The following is a 23,116-nucleotide window of genomic DNA, read 5'->3' on the forward strand; positions in this document are numbered from 1 at the left end:
AAATTTGCATTTGTTGTGACGCTAACACATTGTAAACTTTTGGTGTTGGGTGTGTATGTTACTTGATAAGTGCAGCAAGTACAGTAACTGTGCTCCTGTGCAGGTTTTAAACACTGATAAACTTGTCATCTATGCTATCTTTTTGTAGCATAGTCTCAAATTTTAATACTGGGAGCTTTTGATTACCTTGCTGATGAACATTCCTTAGTTGCCAACGTTCTGAAGTTATTTCTGCACTGTGCAGTTCTTCAGGCAATGCTGTTGATGGGGACACAGCATCGCTTACCAGCACTAGCAGCCAGCCACAGAGTGGTGGCTCTCAGGAAAGCTTACGACGGAATGGGGTAAGTTTTCTGTTCACATCAGTCACGAATTTTCGTGACATCAGTCATGATTTAGTTTTCTTAAGGCCTCCTAACGTATTTACTTTCCTTATAATATGGTATAAGCAGCAGAAAAAAAACAATTTGCACATCTAACGTAAATATTTAGACCACTACGAGGCCAGTATTTTGTAGTGATGTGCTCGATTCTATGCTAGTCGTCATCCATTGATTACGGCAGCTTGATCCCATTGATAAAATAGACTGTCGCTATGGCCACTGCCCAAGTGCAAAAAGCACGAAAAGGCATTGGCATAGGAAGAGGTATCATTATGGAATACCAGCCTAGGCCTGTCTACATAATTTTTAAAAATTTATTGATTATACATATCATGAGTGTCAACAAGATTTTGTCTTTGGGAGTGCAAACCCTTTTGCATAGCGGCTGGTGTAGCTTGAGGGGGGCAATCGCCCCTTTTACACCCCCACTGCCAACACCCATGTTGACTGTATATGCCTTTGGTAGATAATGCGCCATATAATCAAAAGAAATAAATATTAGTTGCAAAGATATTTACTGGTCATTTATTTAGTTGACAGCTTTCAGATGCAATAAAGAATGCGAATTAACTGCAGATACAGGGCTAATCATAAACTATCTCAACAAACAAGTAATTACCTTTGTTTTCTATTACTCTTTGTACCAAAGCAGCATAAGCGATTGTTTTTGGTTAGCTACCTTTTTAACCCTTCGCGGTTCGTTGTCAACCCCTGTCCGACGATGCTGTATGGGGTTGAATTTTGCGGGTTTTGTCACAGCAATGCATGCGCATTTTCCGCATACATGATGTGCCATTCCTTAGGGAATAAACGAACTTCATTTTTGTCAGTGTTTGCTTTATTTCACACAAGTGTGCAGCACAGTATTCAGCTCGGACCTTCTGGATATTTAAGTGTTCTCACTGGCGCGCTGATCGCTGTTAAGTATGGCTGCTTATTTACCGCATGCCTTCTACAGCGGTAATGAGGCATTTAGCAAAAAGTGATGAGGACTTTACTTGCAAATGTATGTGCTAGAGTATTTTGTCAGAACGGCTTATACACCAAGTGCCAGTTGGCCCAACTGATATTTGTATGTGCAACTAAAATAAACACTTGCTTTTTTTTTGTCATACCGTTTAGCAATTTGTGGCTTATTTCATCTTCTTTTATTGCTGTCAGTCGTAGATATAGTAGGTGCTTCTACGCAGACTTTGATAGCAAAAAATAATTATTTTGAAGTAAAATGCTAAACGCTGGAAATGTGCTATCAGTTGTGGTGGCCATGCAATGACTGGTGATTCATACTAATTAGTTTTTCTAATAAACAAGCCTGTTGATTAAATCTGAAGCTAATATTCCTATTGGACTCATCGTAACTGGAATATTGCAGTCTTTTTTTTTTTATACATAAACCATATCAGGCTGTGGTATAGAAAAATTTGAATTGAATACCCACAGAACTGCAGCTTGATGAGTTTGGTCTCTGAGCATGCAAGCCGAAACCAAGTGCCGAAGTGCACGCATGACAGCTCCCTTTGAGATTACATTGCTGCTTATGTCACTGAACAGCGGTAATCAGCTCTCGGCGGCCCCATCAGCATTATGCAGAGTGTTGAGTGACACAATGCTGGCTGCCTGCTCCTGTTGTTCAGCAATGTAAGCAGCAACCGAGCCTCAAGGGTCCCAGCTACGTGCACACCTTGGCACCTGGCTTTCGTTTCACATGCTCCAAGGCCAGGAATGAGTTGTGCTGTAGTTCTGCTGGTATTCACATTTTCCTGTACCCAAAACCTGGTATGGCTTTTGAAGGAGCCAACTTAAATATTCGAGTTACAATGAGCCCACTAAGCATATTACTCTAAAGTTAATCAAGAAATTTTTGTTAATTAGAGACTAGTTAGTATGCATCACCTGTCACTGCATGGACACCACCTCTGACAGCATGTCTCAAGCAGAATCGGCCTTATATTTAAAAAAACATGGCTGATCCCTTTGTCATAGGAATTGGTATAACAGCAAGTGAAACGTGTCTTCATAGGCGTAGTTGAGCGTTTTTTGTGCATTCTTTCACCCCAAGGGCGAAGAAATGAATGCTATAGCAACAAATTGTAATGTCACGCGAAGAACAGCAAACAGCTCGAAACTTGCAGCACGCTGCTCAAGCAGAAGGGACGCAGGAACGAACATGCACAGGATGAGCACGAACTAACTGTCACAGTTGTAACTTATTTCTGTGTGAGCAGCACGCTCCTTTCACAAAAGCGGCCACGGCAGTGAGCGGAGTGACCGTCGTGCTCTCAATGCAAACTTGCGGTGAGAGCACAAGATGTACAAGCCACCGCCATCACGAGACAAGCGCATGCACATGAGCGGCCACGCCCTGTAGAGGCGTGTGCTCATTGCAACGCGTGGGGCGACGACCTTTAAAGCGCGCCCTTTGAGCCTTTCGCACCATCTCGCTATTGATAACAAGGACACGCTGATGTACCACCGATGTCTGAGTACCACCACCGGCAAATGGTGTACACTCATACCTCATTATAACAAAGTCTCATCTGCCACGAAAATAACTTTGCTATATCCGAAAATTCGTTATGAACGTTTATTTGTAACACTGTAGCTATGACAAAGCTATTCTTCAGTTACTTCGTTATAACCGATAATTCGTTATATCCGTGTTCGTTATAACGAGTTTTGAGTGTACATAAATAGCTCGCCGTTAGTATGGCAAAGAATGTGCCATCTGTGGCCGAATCGTTTCGCGCCGCACGCTGCAGAGCGAGGGGTCGTAAGTTCGACTTCCGGTGACAGAATTTTTTCTTCTAGATTTTTCTTTGCCATATGTTAGTCTTTATATTTTACAACGTCATATCCGTGACGGAAATACGTCAGTGGAGCCGTGGTGGACCCCGGCATAAAACACTTTCGTGTTAAAATGGCCTTTTTAAAATATTCCATTTGCAGTTTTGTGTGTGTGTGTGTGTGTGTGTGTGTGTGTGTGTGTGTGTGTGTGTGTGTGTGTGTGTGTGTGTGTGTGTGTGTGTGTGTGTGTGTGCACGCGCGCATGTTAGAAGCATTCCTCATTTCATGTGTATTTTTGCTTCTCATAAAAGGCTTCAGAGCCAGAACAATTCGCTACATTTACCATCATTGCAGTGGACACACCAACGCCCATGGCAAAGCACTGGAAATCTGCAGAGCATGATGAGTGCATGCCCGCCACCCACACCACCTCATGACCCAGACTTGAAGGTCATTAGAGTCAGCCTGGATCCTACATTGGCTGCAGGACAGGGCAGTCCATCTGGCATGAACCAAGGCACCACACTCTACAAGAGCATATTGGTATGTCATAATGTCCGTTATTGAGACATGTCCAGTGTGCTCTTTGTTCATCCCTGTTCTAAGTGTTTTTGTTGTGGTGATGGGATGTTTGTTGTTGCAGTAGCCTTATACATTCACCTGTAAAAAGCATCACCATATGCATAAATGCCATCTTGACAGAATGTTATTGATGTGCAGCTCAGCAATGGGGACCATACACCGACCGTGGTGCGCAATGCCCTTGAGAAGCATGGCCTAGAGGGTGACCCCGATGAGTACGAACTGACCCAGCAGCTGCCAGATTCTGGTAAGGAGCCTTTGTGCTTTGCATGCCGGGCACTTGCATATGCAGCTGAAACCACTTAAAATGCAGCCACCTAGTGCAGGACCGGCTATAACACGGTCTTTCGCGACTCCTGTTTACCCTCCTGTAGAACTCCTTGTATATGCATCCAAACAAGACAGTTCAGGGAAAGATGGAGACTTTAAGTGATAAGAAATCATTGAATGGGGAATGTCGCTGAAGCCAGTGTTTCAGCAAGAAGACTTGCCTTCGTCAGTGCCTTTCTTAGCAGTGTGTTTATGTACACTGTGCTCACTTTCTCCCAACCTCAGAGGAAACAGAGGACGAGAAGAACAAGCTTGTGCACAAAGCTTTGTGCGCAAGCTTGCTTTTTTGAAATGCAAACTTGCCGATGTAGTGCTTTGATTTAGGGGCACATTAAAGAACCCTAGGTGGTAACAAATTTAGCTGAAGTCCCCTACTATGGCAGAAATACTTTGCCACAGCTAAGGTTACATTGAAGTGGTTAATTAACAAAACTTGTTAATTATCTTTTTATTTATTGACTTTAGAGCAGTTGTTTATATTGGGAAGTTGTAGCCTGTGACAATTTATGGCATACCCATTTTTTTAGAAGTTGCAAAAGTTACACGTAGTTTGGGATATTCATCATCGAATTTTAATGGTGATATCAAAACTGATGCGCCCGGCGCACGGGAAATGTGGACTGTGTTACTTCATACCGGAACTTCTTGCAACAAAAAAGTGACGAAATTTGAATCAAGTCGCGTCGAAACAGAAGCCGGTCAGAAATGGCAAGTAGTCTGAAATAACGTTTAGAATAACTGCCAGTTGGGCATGTTGGTATACATTCATGATGGTGAAGTGCTAAAAGCAGAAAGCATTACATCGGCCATACGGGCCGATGCGTAAATGTACGCCTTCGAGAACACGAAAGTTCATTGAAAGGGACACCATATTCACATCTAGCAATGCACTGTAAAGAGTGCACGTGCAAACCTGACTTTGAAAAAACCACTGTTGTTGACAAGCACGCCGATCAAACTGTCAGGGAGATCGTTGAGGCTTATCATATCAGAAGTGGCAATGGTTGCATTAGCCAGCTATCCATATTGCTCTCGGAATGTGAAGTTACTTTTTTGGAGAGAAGGTAAATTAAAATGCGTTTGTTACCTTGGTAGGAGTGCATGCACGGTTTTTATCTCTTGCCTGGTTGTTTCTTTTATGATCACGTGTTAAAAAAATTTTTGGCTTTAATGATGATGTACATTTTATATATATGTGAGGGCGTTGTTTTCTAAATAAACTCAGTTGCTAGTAAGTCCTGTGTTCTTCATAAGTCTTCCTTTCCTTTAGCGTTTCACCATCAGGAATGTTTACCATCACACCCAACTGGCAGTTATTCTAGTCTGAAATACACACGCAGACCTCTTACTACTTTTATGTAAAGTTTGGTGCTTATCTGTTTCTTTCAAGCTGTGCTCAAGAAAACCACTACGTATATCCAATTTTTCTTTCTCTCTGCTGCATAAAATTCGAGGGAAGCCACTGTGGCACTTCTTGCAGACAGGCAAACGAGCTTTTTGTGCCTGTTTACAGTTCAAGAAAGATCCACTGATCCCTGTGGCCAGGGGTCACAGTCTAGTGTTACAGTGCCTGTGCATACTTCTATTAAGTGCAACATGACATCCATCACCCTGTCTGAGCCCGATACAACGCATAAGTTCTGTGGAAGAGCCACTGTTACTAAATTGCTTGAAATTACTGAGAAGTTATGTGCCGCGTGCATTCGTTAAAGGGATACTGAATAAAACTCTTGCCACTGAGATTTTCAAACAAAATGAAAGCTAGGGTGCTAGGATTAACAAACATAACACCTTTTTTGGCAGAAATTGCCAGAAAATCAAATTACTTCTTCTTGCACCGCCATACCTAGCTGCAGCACAGCAGAACAGAGAATGTGACATTAATCCTACCGAATACAACTTTTTTAAAAGTCAGAGTTCTTCAATTTTACCAGTTGCAATAGGGATCCCAGCAGTTTTAGTGGCACTGCATTGCCAAGGAGTACTTGACATATGTGGATACCATAGCCAACTAAGACTCCACCGCTACCCTGCTTCACAAAGGAAGTAAAAAAATTGCTATCAAGAAAGGGGGTTTATGCAACTAGATACGCTCTCCAATGTTGTTCACTGCATGCTTAGAAGAAGTATTCAAATGATTAGGTCGGAATGAAATAGGAATGAAGATTGACAGAGAATATGTCAACAACCTGCAGTTTGCAGATGACATTGTGCTCTTCAGCAGTGATAGAGACTAGTTTCAAAAAATTATTGAAGACTTAAACTGAGAAAGTATTAAAGTAGGACTAAAGATGAATATGCTGAAGACAGAGATAATGCTTAACAGCTTGGCAACAGAACAAAAGTTCAAAATTACCAGCCAGAATTTAGAATCGGTGCAAGAGTATGCATGCTTGTCAATTACTAATAGGGGAGAATACTCATGGAAAAGAAATTCACCGAAGGATGAGGATGGACTGGAGTGCATATGGCAGACATTCCCAAATCGTGACAGGCAATTTACACTATCTCTAAAGTGAAAAGTGTAGTCATTGTTTATTACCAGTACTAACATACGGGGCTGAAACTTGCAGGATAACAGACTCGAGGAAAAGTTGAAGGGACGCTGAAATGGTTTTCACGATTTTGTACAAATGCATTGAGCCAGTGGAGCAAGGCCTAAAAAACATTAGCAAACTTGTTTGAGCTCTTTACTTAAACTGCACAATTTATTACAAGGCTTTAAATCTTGGAATCACTACAAATCTCAGCAGCTCAGCCAAACGAGTTTTCAGTAGCTTGGTTCAATAATAGGTAACGTGGAAGTAACCAAGTGAATCCAGCAGACAGTTAAGTTAAGCCAAGGAAAGCATAGGGGACATTATTTGTTGTATATTTTTAAATATATATCTGTAGTGTAATAATTACAACATGAATTGAAAGGAACTAGTGGATAAAAAAGCACCTTTTCTGTCCCTGGGATCCGAGCCCACAACCCTCGAATTACGTGTCAATTGCTCTCCCATTTGAGCTACGACTGAAAGTGCTTCCCGGTCCACTCTGTTGGTTATTTATGTGCTTGTAATCCCTGGGAGTGTTAGCCAGTGCCACTCATAGCCAAGGCAGCGAGTGTTCTACACTCGCCGCTTGGCGGGCCATCGCCTTGGAAATCGCAGCATGCAAGATGTAATATCTGCCTTACATGGGCAGAATGCAGATGCTCCGTAAATGTCCACACGTGGATGTCACTAAAACGTCATTATACATGACATTGCACATGTATCCTCAGAACAACACTCCTTTTATTGTTTGTCACACGGAGCGCACGCCACTTAACACCACGTGTTCTTCGAGCTGTGTTTGTGTAGCATGTTGCATAGGTATTTTCACGTTGCTGAAACGCTACAACCAGCCATTCGTAATGCTGAACAAAGTTTCAGGTATGAAGGATTCACTAGCAGGCTCCATAGCTAGCTGAGAATGACAGAATAGTTTGCTGCAGGCCACTGAGTGTACTTGTTGCGATCAGCAAGAAATCCAAGGGAAAGAGGCAGTCGCTCCTTCCCACCCAATACCAGTGTCTGCATCCTCCCGCTTTACATAGGCTGATGGCTCAGAAAAGGAGCATAAGTAGGCATTCTCCCCTACTTTCATTAAGCCACTGTAGTGCTCCTTCCCCTGTTCGCCCTTACAACATGCTAACATTTACACCATTCCCCCGTTTCATTGTATCTTTCTCTTTTTTTTTGTAATATCGCTTTCCACCCCGTGGTGGCTATGTAGTTCATTATTAGTGTGCACATTTTTTAAATGCTGTCATGCCATGGGCTGTGTGCCACGGCTGAAGGTTACAGTGAAAAGCACACGCCTCCCTTTCATTGATAACAGAGAGGGAAAGTGGTCGGTCTGGGACAAGCGTATACTTTAAACGAATATAGGTGCTACTTGCACTCACAGGGGCAAAATGAGGCAGGTTGCTTGTCGAGCTATCCAAAGAGCTTTGAAATGCGCGCGTGCACACCCACCCACCCACACACACACATGCACACAAATAAACAAACACCACATCGCAACGCTTACACTTCTCTTTTTGTTGCTGTTATGCCTCCAACTTATGCACCCAGCTTCTTACTTCCTCGTCCACTTCCGGCCTGTACCAGCCATGAACCCATCTGTTTCCATCTTCTAATGTCACTGCTATGCACTTGTACAATGACGCATCTTCATCACTGTTCAGAGAATGTGTCCAAGTTTCTCTCCCGGCACTCTAGTCTAACTCTGCCTTATCATTCTTTTATGTATTATGTAGAATTCTTTTATTTATGCTTAAGCGATGAAAGCATATGTGCTCACTTTCGAGGTGTGAAAGGCACGGAGAAAGAAGTATTTGAGGAGGAGAATCTCTCGGCCGCGGCAGCGCGCCAGGGCGGCGCGATAGCGTCACGACGGAATGCGGTAACGCCGAAGCACGACAGATGACGCTTTCGGCCTGTTGCCATCTTTTACATGCTCTTCTATGGACACGACGCATAAAAATCGTGATAGCGCCTCGTACATTGTAAAATTTCTAAGATTTCTGTCTGTAACATCAATCGGTAGATATGACAGATATTTTAGCTGCAGTTCCTAATCGATACTGCCAGAATTATAGGACGCACAGCGCTTGAAACGAACTGCTAGTAGTGGCCCCTGAGCAGACGACGTCTGCCACCGCATGCACGCACCCCTTGGTCCTCACTCGCATGTTGTGCGCGCACATGCGTAGGTGGCCTTGGGAGGGCTTGGGAGGCATAGTTTGCTTCGCGATTTGCTGGTTTCTTTCTCTTTAGCCCTCTCAGTGGCTTTCGCGCGTTGCGCCGGCGGCACCGACTCCTCGATGTTTGCGCGCGCTTTTCACGCCGTGACAAAGGAGAGTGCTTTGCAGATTTCGACCAGTGCTTCTTCGGGATAGGGCGGAAATGTGCCGTGCCAAACTGCAGCAGTGGGTACGCGTCCTGCAAGGAGAAGGTAATTACCTTCAAAGTTCCTAGTGACCCAGTGAGGTTGGAAGCGTGGGCTCGCGCCATACCAAGAAAAGACCGACAGTTGACGCCTCGTGACTACGTTTGCGGGAAGCACTTCTCGGACAGTGACATAGACATTCGGCGCTATTATGGCGAACTTGGTGGCGAAGTTCTTCTTGACAAACTGGAACGGCCAGTGTTGTTACGAGACTCCGTGCCTTCAATCTTTCCGCACGCTGTCCCAGATACTTGTCTGCTGTTCTCAGAAAAAGACAATGTGAAATTTCAACCACCTGGGGTTTTGTAACGTGCACCTAAATGTAAGCACACGGGCCTTTAGCATTTCACCTCCATCTATATGTGGTCACCGCAACAACCTAAATCTGAATTGATGGCATATAGGGTAAGTCCCATCATTCGTTGAAATAAGTTACACCTAACTCATTGAGTTGACGTTATCAAAAGCTATAGATTTCACGTTGTACAAAATATATCACGCTGGTAATTTTCCTGTATGTGACACCATTTTTCTCGTTAATTTACCGAAAAAACTTGGAGTGCGCTTGAGCTTTGCCTTTAATTGTATAACGCGATAGCGTAATCGTGCCCCGTGCGCATCGCCTTCTCAATTGCTAGCCTCACTGACACGGAAGCCGACACCGGTATTTCTGCGAAACGGGCTCTTTAACGCTGTCGCGTTAAAATATGGAGCCGGCGAGGACGCAAAAAACACATCCATTCGGGCGTGAAGCGCGAACGGCGAATCGGCAACGAATGGCCTTGAACCGACGAGCTTCGTCGGAGAGCGCGGTGAGAGGGACGCTCGCATTTTTCCTTCTCCGCTAGCGGACTCTCACGACAGAGGGCGCGTGAGCGCTGTGCCCGATTTCGTGACTTTATTAGGACGCCCGAGCGAGCGCAGTTTCGCCTCCTCAAGAATTCTTGCTCTGTGGTGAAAGGCAAACCCACTTGTGTTAGGAGATCAGAACAAAAAAAGATAAAAAGCCAAAGGTGATAAATGTACTTGGAGCAAACAAACATGCGGGTCTATCTTGTTTATTTGGAAAACATGTAAGCAATTTAGAGTACTGTGTACTATGCTACAGGAGAGCACTCAGCTTTTGCAGTGTAGCACTTTCCTTCTGTGTTGCGTATGACAGCAGTCTTACTGCAAGCATCTCATCGTTGACCCTTTCTAAAATGCGTACTTCGCACCCATTTCCCACTCGTTCCTGCGTGCAACACTGCTATGAAAGTATGAACCTAGCTTCAAGGGAGGAAGCAAACTACAGAATTCGACACAAAGCACGAGCCAATACTACTCAGCTCACAAGTCTAGCGTACCACGGCAGTGCAGGCGGGGCACACAGTGGCGCCTGTCAAATTGTTTCTCATGGCCACCATGCAACTGCCCCATAACGTGTTGCGAATGGCAGATTGTGAACAAATGCTGTTCGTAATAGTTAAAAAGCTTTATAATTTTTCTTTTAAAAAAGTTGTAACAGAATACACAGCCACAATTTACTACCAGACTTGGGGACCTCCGGTGGACAGCGAGCGTCGGTCTGCCTGTTTTACAGCATGCTCAATGTTGGCGTGAGCTGTGCAGCACTACGTGTTTATATCAAGATTTCTTTTTTCATGCACCATGAATTGCCCTACCTACATTGCAGGCTGCAAATCTAACGATTGGTGACAGGTGAAACTGCGACATCATATAAGACAACCAGTGAGCGGAGTCACTTCAGTTCACTGGTGCAGTGAGCATCTGACTCTCATTATCCAATCAATGCTAGTATCCACATGTCTGCAGCCGCAGCTGCACTCCCAAGGACACTACCACATTGTCCATGTTTACTTTTATTGGTGATCGTTCTCAGAGACTTTTAGTTTGTCCACACACTTCTTGGCACTTGCAGATTATCGGCGTACTGGAGAATAACATGTTAGCAGCTGGTATCTTTACAGCACCTGGTGGCACAGAGCTCAGCCATTCGCTTCCTTCTATGTGTCCTCCGCAATCCGTTCAGCAGGGTGACTGCGCGCTGCTGAAGTTTTTTGTTGAGGCTATGCAACGGGAAGTGCAGCTCAACCCATCGTGTGCACCGCTGTCGCCCGCAACAGCTTCGCGTTTGACGAGTTAAGGAGGAAAAGCAGTGCTGAGAAGGAGGGTAACATCTGGTTGCCCATAGCTGTTTGGATAAAAGGTGTGTCGCTTAATTTATGGTGCAAATGATTTTATAATGCTGTTAACTAAACGCTGACAGAATTTCGAAAAACTGTTTCACGGACCCTTTAAGGACCACACATCGTGCGATAGAACGAAAAAGTGATACGTTTAACACTAAGAGACGAGAAGACAGCACAATGGATCAGAGAACAGATGGGTAGTCAATATCCCAGTACACATTAAATGAAAGAAATAGACCTGGGTGGGCCTCGTAATGCACTGGACAGACATCCGATTGTCAGTGAGAGCGACGGAGTGGATACCAAGGAGTGGGAAAAGCATCCGAGGATGGCAGAGAGTTGCATGGGATGATGAAATTCAAAAGTTTCCATGAATAAAATGGAATCGGCTTGCGCAGGATAGGGTAGATTCAAGATCGTTGGCAAAGGCCTTCATCCTGCGGTGGACGTGATGAATGCCTTGCCTGCATTAAAAATCCGTAAACAGAGGGTGGGTGCTCGAGCGGACGTTTCGACAAGTGGACTTTTCTTCAAGGCTGGAACTGGTTCGAGCCTTGAAGAAGACCAGTCCACTTGTCGAAACATCGGCTCGAGCACCTATCATCTGTTTACAGATTTTTTCATCGCAAGCTTCCACCTTCCCCTTCCTGCCGTTTCTTGGATAGCCTGCATTAAGTAACTTTCCCTAAAGCAAGAAATTATGAAAGCAACCCTAACGCAAAGCTTGGGGGTCTGGGAGCAGCACTTGCACCGGTTCCATCCCTTTGATATACGTTTTCGGCATTCGTGTTTCGTGCGCTGCTGAAGCCACGTAGAAAGAAGCGCGTGGTTCAGGTCTGATCAATCTGGTACCGCAACAATCCCATCCGATGGGTTCCCTAGATGTAATTGCTGTTTACACTAATTTTTACTAATTCTATGATTTCATGTTTAGCATATGACATACCTTAATGTCCACTCTATCATATACAGCCCTTTACTTAACTCATTCCCTCCCTTTTATATACGTTGTTATTTTTATCAGTGTTTTCGGACAACTCACACCGGTGCAAGACAGGGTAGCCTGGAAGAAAGCTAAGAGTGTCACTCAGTGCTTGTGCCACTAAAGAAAGCTCTATAAATTGATAGCTTAACTTTCTGCATTTTACATTTGAGTAACATTGGCTTCCATGTGTTTCGTTTTTGTCCTTCCTCCCTACCTTCCTCCAACTGCCTTTTACTTATTTCTGTCGCAGACCTGTTAACTAGTGGTGTGCGAATATTTGAAATTTCGAATATTTTTCTAATAGTGTTTGCTATTTGATTCGATTCGCACTGGAATTTTACTATTCGAACTTCCCAAAAACAAATACAGTCAACGTCCGATTGAAAGTGACCCCTTCAGATTTTCAATATGCGTCACCTCCTTACACTCTCATATTGCGGCAAAGCTGCCTTTCAAGCTCAGTTACGGTCACAAATGTACTAACTCAAGAAAACGCTGGTTCCAACATGGAGGTGAAAGATCTGGCAGAGTTGGGGGCTCAATTAATGCTGTTTTGGACCTGAAATTTGGGCAGGAAGTCCGAAAAATCGGAAGCCGAAGCTTTTTAGCATCCAAAATTTCAGATGTTCTTATATATCGACGTCTACGAGGCACATTTGGAACTCCGGACTTGAAGGGAGCACACCCTAGTCCACCACATCACTTAGGCTTCCACAGAAGTTGAAAGAGGAGGAGAGGCTGAGGAAATGGCATCTTTGCCTATCACATGTATAGTGTTGTCGGCAACACTTTGGTTGTGCCAAATCATGTACATAAATAGAATTCGGCCTCTACATTGCCTCATTCTTGATAAGACAGCTATGAAACACCACCCCACCAGTGCTCCACCAACCTAGCGAAAAGAAATACTTTCATGTTGCTATCTCATAAGAATATGCTTAGGCAAAGTGCTTGATTGGGCTGGTTGGTGCTGCATGGTAGACGAAGAACGAAAACAGCGCTAAACACGGGACGGGAAGAGGACACAACGCCGTTCTTCGTCTAATATGCTTAGGAATCCTCTCTGACTTTTTGCTGCAATTTCGCTTTGAAGTATTCGAAAAATATTCTAGAAATATTCGAGAAATATTCGAAAAATATTCGATTCGCACTCACACTTCAATATTCGAATTCGCTTCGCACCCAAACTTTTGCTATTTGCACAGCTCTACTTTTAACCTTTCCATCAAGTCTCTCTCTCTCTCTACTTTTTTTTTTTTGAATATGTTGTATGTATCTTGTGGGATTGAGAGTGCCCTCGTGCAAACCCATCTCCACAATCCTTGTAAAAAAGGGACACTCGTGGACCCAGATGCTGAACAGCAGTGAAATGTTACATTTTAATGCCACCAGTGTGTTGAATTCCAGTGCTTATTGTTGCAATGTTTTACCTTTCAGAAATAGTTTTTCCACCTTCAGCCAATGTCTTCTATGCACTCAGCACAGCTCATGCCCTGAACTTTATCCTTCGCCAAAAGAAGAGTGAACCAGCCTCTCCTGTCAGCTCCAAAAAGTCCCGCAAACCCTTTCAGCTCAAGTTGAAGTTGCCAAGTGGCACGTGAACTAATTTCTTCCCTTCAGAAAGGTCTGCTAGCATTTCTCCAAATGAAAGTACACCTATTGCTCCAACACCACAAACATAAGCAACACTTGGTAATGTCATCCTTTCGTAAGAGATTCAGTCGGCAGAGGTCCTATGTCGAATGTGAAATCAAACTTGCAGATATAGGCGACATTGGGTGATAAAGTGCCTGGGGGAGAAAAAAGAAACTTTGAGCAATTTTTACTGCTGCTGAGCATTGTGAAGGCGTGGCACTCACAAAATTGTGGCAAGTTATTTACTGCAGTCAGCTGTGATGTCTAAAAGAATCGAAATATGGCATCATGCATTGTTCCTGTCATTTCAGCATACTTTGGTGTTAACTTTGGTGCCTTCTAGGCTCTGAAAGCATGTTGAAAATGACATGTGCCAATGAGTATTGTATTTTTATATAACATGGAAATCAAACTTCGTGCATACAACTTTGGCATTCAAAAGCACCAGGAAGTGCAGCATCCTTACTTAGCAGTTGTCCATCTTGTGGTAAGAAACCATGAGGTATTTGATGGTAAGAAAATGCAATAATGACTTTCTTATGCTGTTTTTTTTATGTCGCCAGATTAAACTTAATCACTAAGACCTTTCTACACCGTCTAACATTTTTAAGGGCCAGAATTTTCTTTTTATACCTTGCTGTCATTTTTTTCTTGACCATTGTTTTTTGTTGTTACAACTTCAGTGGCCTATGGCAAAACAGCAGGGATTTGTTAGTAATCTGCAAGCTTTGCCACCCGATTATTATTTCATGCTGTAACATATTGTGCACATTCTTACATTTGAGAGTCTGTTTCGCATTGCACTATTTTGAAGCATGTCAGTGCAACTGTAAGCAAATAGTGCAACTTTGCTTTTTTTTTTATCGTTTGATGTTCTCTGTACATAGTGTTTATTGTTTCTCTTAACTGTCACCATTTTAACGACTTTTTCTGCTCTTAATTACTGGCCTGGTCCCTGACCAGAGCAACAAAATCAATGCTCACTTCACATAGTCATTGGTATTTTGACTGTGTGAGAAAACGGTAACATCGAACACAGCAGGACTTGAGGCATTCCAGAGCTATACTCTACCATTTCCTGCCCCAGCACTAGTGCATATCAGGATGAGCGAGAGCTTCCGTTTAACAAGCTGAAGGTATTCCAGTTTCTTGTGCACTTGTTTGGTCATCTTGAACAAAACTGGTCTGTTTACACATTGAGAAGGCAGGGCCTTTTACCAACACTCGAGTGCCTCTTTAGCTCTTATTTTACACTATTGCCATGTGGTAGCTCCAACTCCTTTATTATTATACTCTCTCTAGTTCTGCAAATTTGCAGGCTCATTATAAGCAGAATTTTTCATTTCAGTGTGAGGAACTTTTTTCCAAGAACACAGTGCTTTTGTTCTTAAACTTGTGACTTTTGTTTTCATGTTATTGCTGTGATATTTGGTGTTACTGCTGGTTATTTTCAGCTGTTTGTGTATGTTCATGCATTTTAAATGGTTTTTGTGCAGATACGTTGGAGCTTCACAACTTTGTTTCTGTTCATCTTTCTCTTGATCCCTTTGGATTGTTTCCAAAGGCTGTGGTAGTCAGCCACTTATCGGGGCATGAGTACAGCATACCAAAGAGCACAAAATGTTGCTCTTCATTGTACCAGTGTGACTGCTGCCTAGAGTCTGCTCGTGCCTATTGTATATATTTTATGTATACACCTGCAATATTTTTTTTTCTGACATTTGAGTAACATGAACAAGAGGCAGCAAGCAGCTAAAGGTTGCTTCTTCCCTATTATAGCGTTGCTGTTATGGAACGACTCTTGAAGTTGATTAATGCTTCTGTATGCTATCGGATCCAATGAGGCAGGACGTAAATATTGTTTAAAGCGGCACTGCTTGCACCAAGTTGTGGTCTTAAGGAATATATATTTTTTTCTAACAGTTACTTAATCGTTTAAGTATATTGGATAGTGTGAGCAGATGTTTACAAAATTATATATATATATATATATATAAACATGTGTTTTTCTTAAACTCTCAAATGGATGCTGAGCTATATGTTTGGCAAGCTTTTCTTGAGATTTAGTCTTTATCAAAATACTTTCTGTGAAAGTCCTTTGCAATAGTGCAATACTCCAAGAAGCTTCCCCTATGGCTGTATGTTTGCTACCAAGCCCATCTTCCCGCTTCTGTGCTCACAAACTAGGGGCAAGCATCACTGCAAGGGCAGGACAGCACACGGAAGGCGATTCGTGTGGCCTTAATTTTCCCACAGACGACTTTTACTGTTTTTCTTGCACATTTTATTAATTGGAGCCACTCAAGGTCACATATCAGACTGCATGTGCAGTGTGTATATTCCTTGTTTCCCTCCACATTGCGACACTTCTAAATGGCTCCTCTGCAATAGCACAGGCAGCTTGTAGCAGTCATTTTGCACTTGGCTGTTATACATGTGAATGTATTTTGCTGTGGAAGCAGTATTAGTAACAGCCAGCAGTCAAAACAGCCTTTTCTGTCTTCCGGGCACATACGACCTGGCACTTCTCATCCACAGTTAAATGTTGAGTGCACACCTCCCTGCGTGCCTTTTGTGCTTTGTGATAATTGCGTGGGCATCACATTGTGCGTGACAGAATAAACCTTGTCAACAATCAGCTGTGTTTTCTTTCTTCACCTTACAGTGCATATGAGTGAACCACCACATTAAAAAGCCAGGTGATCACAATCGCATTTACCCACAGACTGAAGTGCAAGAGATAGCTGCTACTAGAAGCAGCATTGGTGTAATGACCAAAGCTGCAATTTATAGCGAGAAGAGCATTGCTTTTGTAGAATATCTGCAGACACACAGGAATAAAATTTTGTATCAGCGGAACTTTCATATTGTAAAGGACTTGGACACTGTTCTGTTAAGGCCACACCTGCCTGAAACCAGTGTTTCGGTACGAGAGGCAGAGCTGCATTTTGAGTTGTTCAACCAGTCTGAACATGTATTGCAGTTTTCTGTTGATGTCACAAGCTGGCTTTGTGTCATCCGCTGCTGATAAAGTCGACCTAATTATCTTTCGGCTGTCGGAGTAGAGTAAGAAACACATGCGTGCACTGTACTGGAGGCGCTCACTGCAGAACTGCTGGCAGAGTTTTCGTCGCATGAAGTGGACCTTGTTGGGGGTTGACAGCTTTCCCTTTTCACAGTGCTACGTTCCTTATCTCATTCACACTTGGAATGTCGGCGTCACGCACAAGTGCCGTTTGTCCCCAATTGGAGCAGCACTGATGAAACGTTGGCCCCTGTTGCCATGGATCATCTGTCAAGTTTGTTAAACCCCGGATCAGAAGATAAAGCTTGCCGCACCATCCAACGTGACAATGCATTTCTTCTTTTTTGACAGATTCTTTGCGGCTGTAACAGGTACAATTATTTTTGAGCAACCGGCATTCGATTTGTAGCGCTATATGAATGCAGGTGCTAGGCTGAGTTGGTCACACTTGACACATTGTAAGTCGTGTGCTCAAATAATGCTAATTTCTTTTTATGCATAATGGTAGACGATGTCCTTGACAAAGATTTCCCACTAAATTAAGAATGGCCTTTTTGAAAACTATTTTCAATCTTTGATGTTTATGGTAAACCACATATGTTTCAGCAAAATTTTGAAGTATAAAAATGCCTGACAAAGCCATGAAAATGATCTCAAAAGAAAGCGCTAATACCAAAGTCAATATCTACAGAGTTTTATTGTCCTCTGTTTAACTTGTCCACAGAAATAAATTCCTGTATTAGGTATCTTGGGCCATTTACCATGTTTGTGATTTTTTAAAATCAAAATTCCTTCTGTAGCAAAGTGGAATAAAATACTCATAAAGTTGCATTTCCTTGCTGTTCGTTGAGAAAAAAATATTGTGACCACGAAGTCTACCATTTTTTCGCTAAATTCACTCAAAGTTCTGAAAATGCGAAATTGGCGGGAAGGCATTCTCAGCAGCCAAAATTGGTATATTTGTTAGGGAAATTTTTTTTTTTTCAGAACCCAACGTGCGGGCACAAAGGTGAGGTCTTGTTGAATCTAGGCTTGTCGACTTCTGAGACATTCTTTCCACCTTTAACAAGGAAACTAAGCACTACTACCTTAGGAGTCTACTAAACTAAACAGACCACAGGCTATCACACTGCGCATGCTTCGGACAGGATTGTATCCAAACTTGACTTTATTTCATTCGATCAATCCGGATGGCTTCAGTCCGGACTGCCCGAGCTGTGTACAGAAGTACTTTTGAGCACATGCGCATCCCCTCGTTACAGAGAGGCCTACATAGTTACACCGAAGAAGAGTGGAGCTCTGCGCTACGAAGTGCCAAGCTTTTATGTCAAGTATGGGCTGTCCAAGTCCACAATGCCCACAAGAGCCCACAATGCGGCAGTGAGGCTTCGCCTTCCCGACCCAATGTGGGAGCGACCTGCGGCTTCACCACCTCCCTGAAAAGGGGGCATCGGAGCCTCTCAAGACCATCAGTAAAGTTCCTTGTCTGTCACAGAACTAAGTTTATAAATAATCATTGTTCTGGGTCTAATTACTGCACCTAAAGTAAATTTCATCAAAATTGAAAATTGTGACCAGGATCACCTGCCCATTCTTATCAGGATTCACTCAGCAAAACATTCGATCCAGGCAGAATGCATCATACCAGTCAAATGATTAGGCCATGAGGGCAATTACCACAGCAAAAAGGAGTAGTAGTTAGGCCAATGGAATAGGCACCAAGGCATGGGAAGCACTGCTAAGAGCTACACAAAGAGGGGTGTGGTGATGTAATATGAAAATGTGCAGGCAAACAATGGAATTGGCTTGCATGAGCCAGGTTAAATTGGAGATCACTGGGAGAGGCCTACACAGCAGTGGACATAATAGACTGATGACAATGGCATGGTGGCTAGCAGTGCTTATTTGCACAGTACATGTTCCAGTGACAGCAACAGTACCGCTGTCGGTGACACATTCGGCATTTGTGGTAGTAGACGCGAGAACCTCCTTGAGCCAACAGCTGAGGTTAGAGCTCACTATGGACACCTGAGCTCCAGTATCAGTGTCAAAAGAACACCATCCATATGCACGTCAAGTAAGTTCTGTACGTAGCTTGCTGGGCAATTTGGTTTCCTACCATTCAAAAGAGGAAACCTGCAAAAATAAAACGAAGACTGTGATGAACAACAATCAGACAGGGACAAGCCATGTCCTGTCTGGATTTTTTTTTCTTTTGCTGGTTTCCTCTTTTTGAAAAGTAAGTCCTGGTTTGTAAGAAGCGTAAGTGAAAGATTTGGGCATGAAGAAAACAATGCAGCGATATTATACAAGCACACATACACGAGCGCAAGAATTCCCCCCCCCCCCCCCCCCCCCCCCACACACACACACACACTTTTTTTTCTCTCTCAAAATGATATCCTGGCAGTTTACCTGGGCAGTGATATGTGAAGCGGGCTTTCTAGACTTTTTTGCAGAACACCAGAAACTTTTTAAGTGCGCAATTCCTTCTAGTGCACCATAGTTTTCATGCCGAGTGCTGGCGGCTGATTGGATGTAATCATCCATGCTACGAGGAAAAAATGCATTGCCAACTGATCCATACACACCAATACATGGCTGCCAATGCCGGTGACCTCCCGGAGAAAATGCACAATAACATTGTAACAAAAAAAAAGAGAAAACTGGCGTGCGTATTAATTTATTGTTTCTCAGGGCCGTAGCGACATCATGAACGAATGATTGCCAGTAAAGTTTGTAGATGTCCAAGATTATACTGGTACTCGTAATTATACGGCACATGCATGCATGCATAAAGGGACAAAAATCTACTGTGTCCCGTATGAGCTAGTAGCCCTTTACTAATCTTAATGTGCTTTTCTGCATGACGCCATTGTACTGCAGTGAAAGTGGCTTAAAGGGGCCCTGCAACGTTTTTTTTTGTCTGCTTTATGTAGCACCGGAGTGTGTGGTGTTAAATACTGTGATGAACACGAAAAGAATTTTCAAAATTGGTGCACAGGAACTGAAGTTAATAGCCTATAAATTTCAAAACATCTACAGATGAGAGAAAAAGCATTGCCTTTCGTATTTTCACTCCACCGCTGACATCAGTGGTCGCTTCCAATCACCGTGCGTCTCTTGCAGAGACATACCAGAAGTCTTGCTTCATGGTGGCTGTTGTGCAGTGCACCTAGCACCGTTTTTGCAATTGTTGTCAAAAATTTGCTTCACTTAACAAACAGAAATCGGTTGTCATCTGAGGGACGCACAAAGTGTTTTTCTATCATTTTAGCGCACAATCGCGTGGCCTAGCTTGGACCATAGTTAATATTACAAACTTGTTGTTCAAAGCCACTAAAAATGCCCAATCATTGCATTCACTTGCCACGGTGATGAAACAGTCACTTCCAATCACGAAAATAGCCATTGTGTTGTCCCTCGTAGTCCGAAATTCAACGTGTTTCTCCATTGAAATAAAATATAACCTTTGTCTTTGCCGTTTCCACTTATGCAACAAATCAGGCGCATTTCCACAGTAACCAGAAAAAGCTGATTGAACAACTATGGTTTAATTTGTGTTGCAGGACCCTTTTTTCTGCACGCAACCAAAAAATTTTCCATTAATGTCCTTAGTTGTAATTTTCTTTTCGTGGTGGGTGCTAGCACTGTTTTTCGGGAGATTTATGGCCGTGCCTGTACAATTGGGAGGATAGCTCAAAATCTGGGTGTCTCCGGGACAAATCGGGATTGGCAGGTATGCAAATACCTCTAGAGATGTCAGGTCCCTTGATGAGGGCAACATCATCTACTTGAAGAATGGTGCTACAGTGATATAGGTACAGGTGAAGCACCTGCAGCTCGAGGAGGTGCTCTTTCTTCTATCAGATCCACATGTGGTCGATGAGCTTCTGACAGAATCGCAACTTCTTGCGGAGGTCACTTTGAGTAGCCCAAGTATTCGAGCTTCGTAGTCTCTGTTGGCCTACTCGGGAGAGACAAATAATGAACATCTGACCAGAAAATGAGCAGAACATATTGGAGAGGGCTCCCTAGCTTCCGTATTCGTGCAAGTTAGAGGTCTTGAATTGATGACCACTTCTACCTCCAGCAGAAAATTCTCAGTTTGTTTGCTGTTGAGCTTGCTTTTCCCAAGCACTTTACATAAAGATGACTTGACTGATCGACTAAGTCTCCCACCAGCCACCCTATGAAGGCGCACCTGGCAAAATAAAATTCCGCTCTATCCTATGCATCGAGAGCAGCGATGCAACTTGAGAGTTCTTCGTGGTGTTCCCAGTGTCCAGTAGATCTCGCAACACTCTCTTTAATGCGAGCACGTTATCGGAGTATAATGTTATGGGCCCTCCTCTGCAGGCCAGAAACCTACGGAATGCTAGCAAGGTGGCGCTTGTTGAGATCCCACTCGTCACATCAAGGTACGCCACTCTCGTAGTTGCAAAGGTGATCAGCAGAATATAAGCTTTGGATGTAACCTCATCTGGCGCATGTTGCTTTACATATAGTGGGCCTGCAAAGTCTAACCCCACCACTTCAAACGGACCATGATGTGAAAAGCTGGTCTTCCGGCATTGGTGCATATTTCATGTTTACAGGTTTCATGTTGTATCTTTTGCAGAGAAAACAAGCATTAATGATTTGTTTAACTTCTTGCGGAGCATGTGTAACCCAGTAATGCTGCCGAATCTGCATCACAGTGCTTGCCACACCGGCATGTAAAGCTCTACAGCGAGCCGCAGTAACAACTATACTCTGTTCCAGAAGTTCCGTGCAGCACTGTGGAAGCTACAGGCCTTCTCAACCAATCAGGAGGACGAGCACATCTAAGTGTATCCTTCCGCGCCCTGTCGTCTGCTAGCGGCGAGCGCTGCAGCGAAAGCGGCAAGAGCGTCTCGGGACACAGTGCAACTGCGCAGTGAGATGAGCTGTAATTGTGAAAGCGGTTAAATATTCTCCTCGGCACCGTAAAAGCGTGCGTCTTCGAGATACTTGCACGTAGACATTTGAGGGATAGAGTTCAGTGGCTCATGTTTCGGTGGAAAGCGCCGCACTAGCCAAAGTGATTATGCACCACGCTTCATCAGATTTCGTATACGCATGCCTATGGGCATGCGAAGTGCCGCTCGCTCCCTTGTCGTAAAAGCTGATCCGGGAACCGATATCGCACAGGTGAACCAGGCGCCACCATTTGACTAGGAGTGACCAAATCTGCCACTGCGGACTAATCACAACCCCAGACTGGGTCCTCCGCGGCGCTGTGGCGCTTCGGGCTGTGCGGACTAGATAAAAGTTTAGACAGTGTCGTACATTCCTTTGTACTTTAAAGTAAAACATAAACCATACGAGCCACAACAGCGTTATTTCTTTCGTCATTCGCATGTTATAACACGTACAAGCAAGAACTTTTTCTTCAGTATCAGGAGCCACAAAATTGTTTTATACAGGAAATGCGACAAAATCGTCATACAATCACAGCTACACACGCAGAGAAGCCTTCAAGTAAAATCCTCCGACGAGACCGCTTGCAAGAGTCATGAGGATCAAACACGGGCTACGTATATGGGGTACTACATCTCGCTTCGCAACAACCTGCACTCGAGGTCGTGTAGCCTTGGCTCGGCTGCACGGAACGTTCTGGAACAGAGTATAAAGCCTTAAAGAGATACCTTCACGGTGGGTGAATAAGCAGTGGTTTTTCGTCATACATTCTTTTCAAGTCAGCCATCAAGTTGAAGCTGCCTACTTTCATCCAGGTAAGGGTGGGAGACAACGCAGAACGGAGTGTTTCATGACGGTGTCTTTATGGAAAAGTGTTCAATGTCATTATAATGTACTTTGCGCTGAACACGACAGATCTAGAATGTTTTCCGCCTCGTTTAGCTCAGTTCCTCTGCCGAAATAGTTTTCCCGAGCGATATTTGAGTACACGGCACTGGTCCACAAATCAAAATACCGAAGAAGCTTCTGCAGGTTGCTGAACTCAACCAGGGTGTCAACGTTTCTTGGTGTTTGAATAAGTACAGTTATATGTCACACTCACACTCTTCGTTGATTGGCGTGCTCACATCCGGTTCTGAATGCCAGGTGTGATCTTGGCTGGGATAACCATTTTGGTCCACTTCACAAGCTGCGACATGTATACAGTCTTTACAGATACTCCCCTAGTCAATAAATATGTCAGGTTGTCTTCACCAGGGCAGTAGCGCCATAGCAGTGG

At 43.6% G+C, this 23,116-nt stretch overlaps 1 protein-coding gene across 1 annotated transcript in view; it reads left to right on the plus strand.

The window, feature by feature from the left end:
• LOC119403801 (ral guanine nucleotide dissociation stimulator-like 1) overlaps nucleotides 1–16,509 on the plus strand; it is a 105,236-nt gene extending 88,727 nt beyond the window's left edge. The window contains exons 11-14 of the mRNA XM_037670602.2: nucleotides 245–344; nucleotides 3,522–3,710; nucleotides 3,888–3,996; nucleotides 13,674–16,509. Of these exons, the coding sequence (XP_037526530.1) occupies nucleotides 245–344; nucleotides 3,522–3,710; nucleotides 3,888–3,996; nucleotides 13,674–13,837 (562 nt within the window). The 3' untranslated portion in view covers nucleotides 13,838–16,509. The remainder of the gene's footprint in view (nucleotides 1–244; nucleotides 345–3,521; nucleotides 3,711–3,887; nucleotides 3,997–13,673) is intronic.
• The last annotated feature ends 6,607 nt before the right edge of the window (nucleotides 16,510–23,116 follow it).

This window comes from Rhipicephalus sanguineus, chromosome 1 (assembly GCF_013339695.2).
Source record: "Rhipicephalus sanguineus isolate Rsan-2018 chromosome 1, BIME_Rsan_1.4, whole genome shotgun sequence".
NCBI classification, from domain to species: domain Eukaryota; kingdom Metazoa; phylum Arthropoda; class Arachnida; order Ixodida; family Ixodidae; genus Rhipicephalus; species Rhipicephalus sanguineus.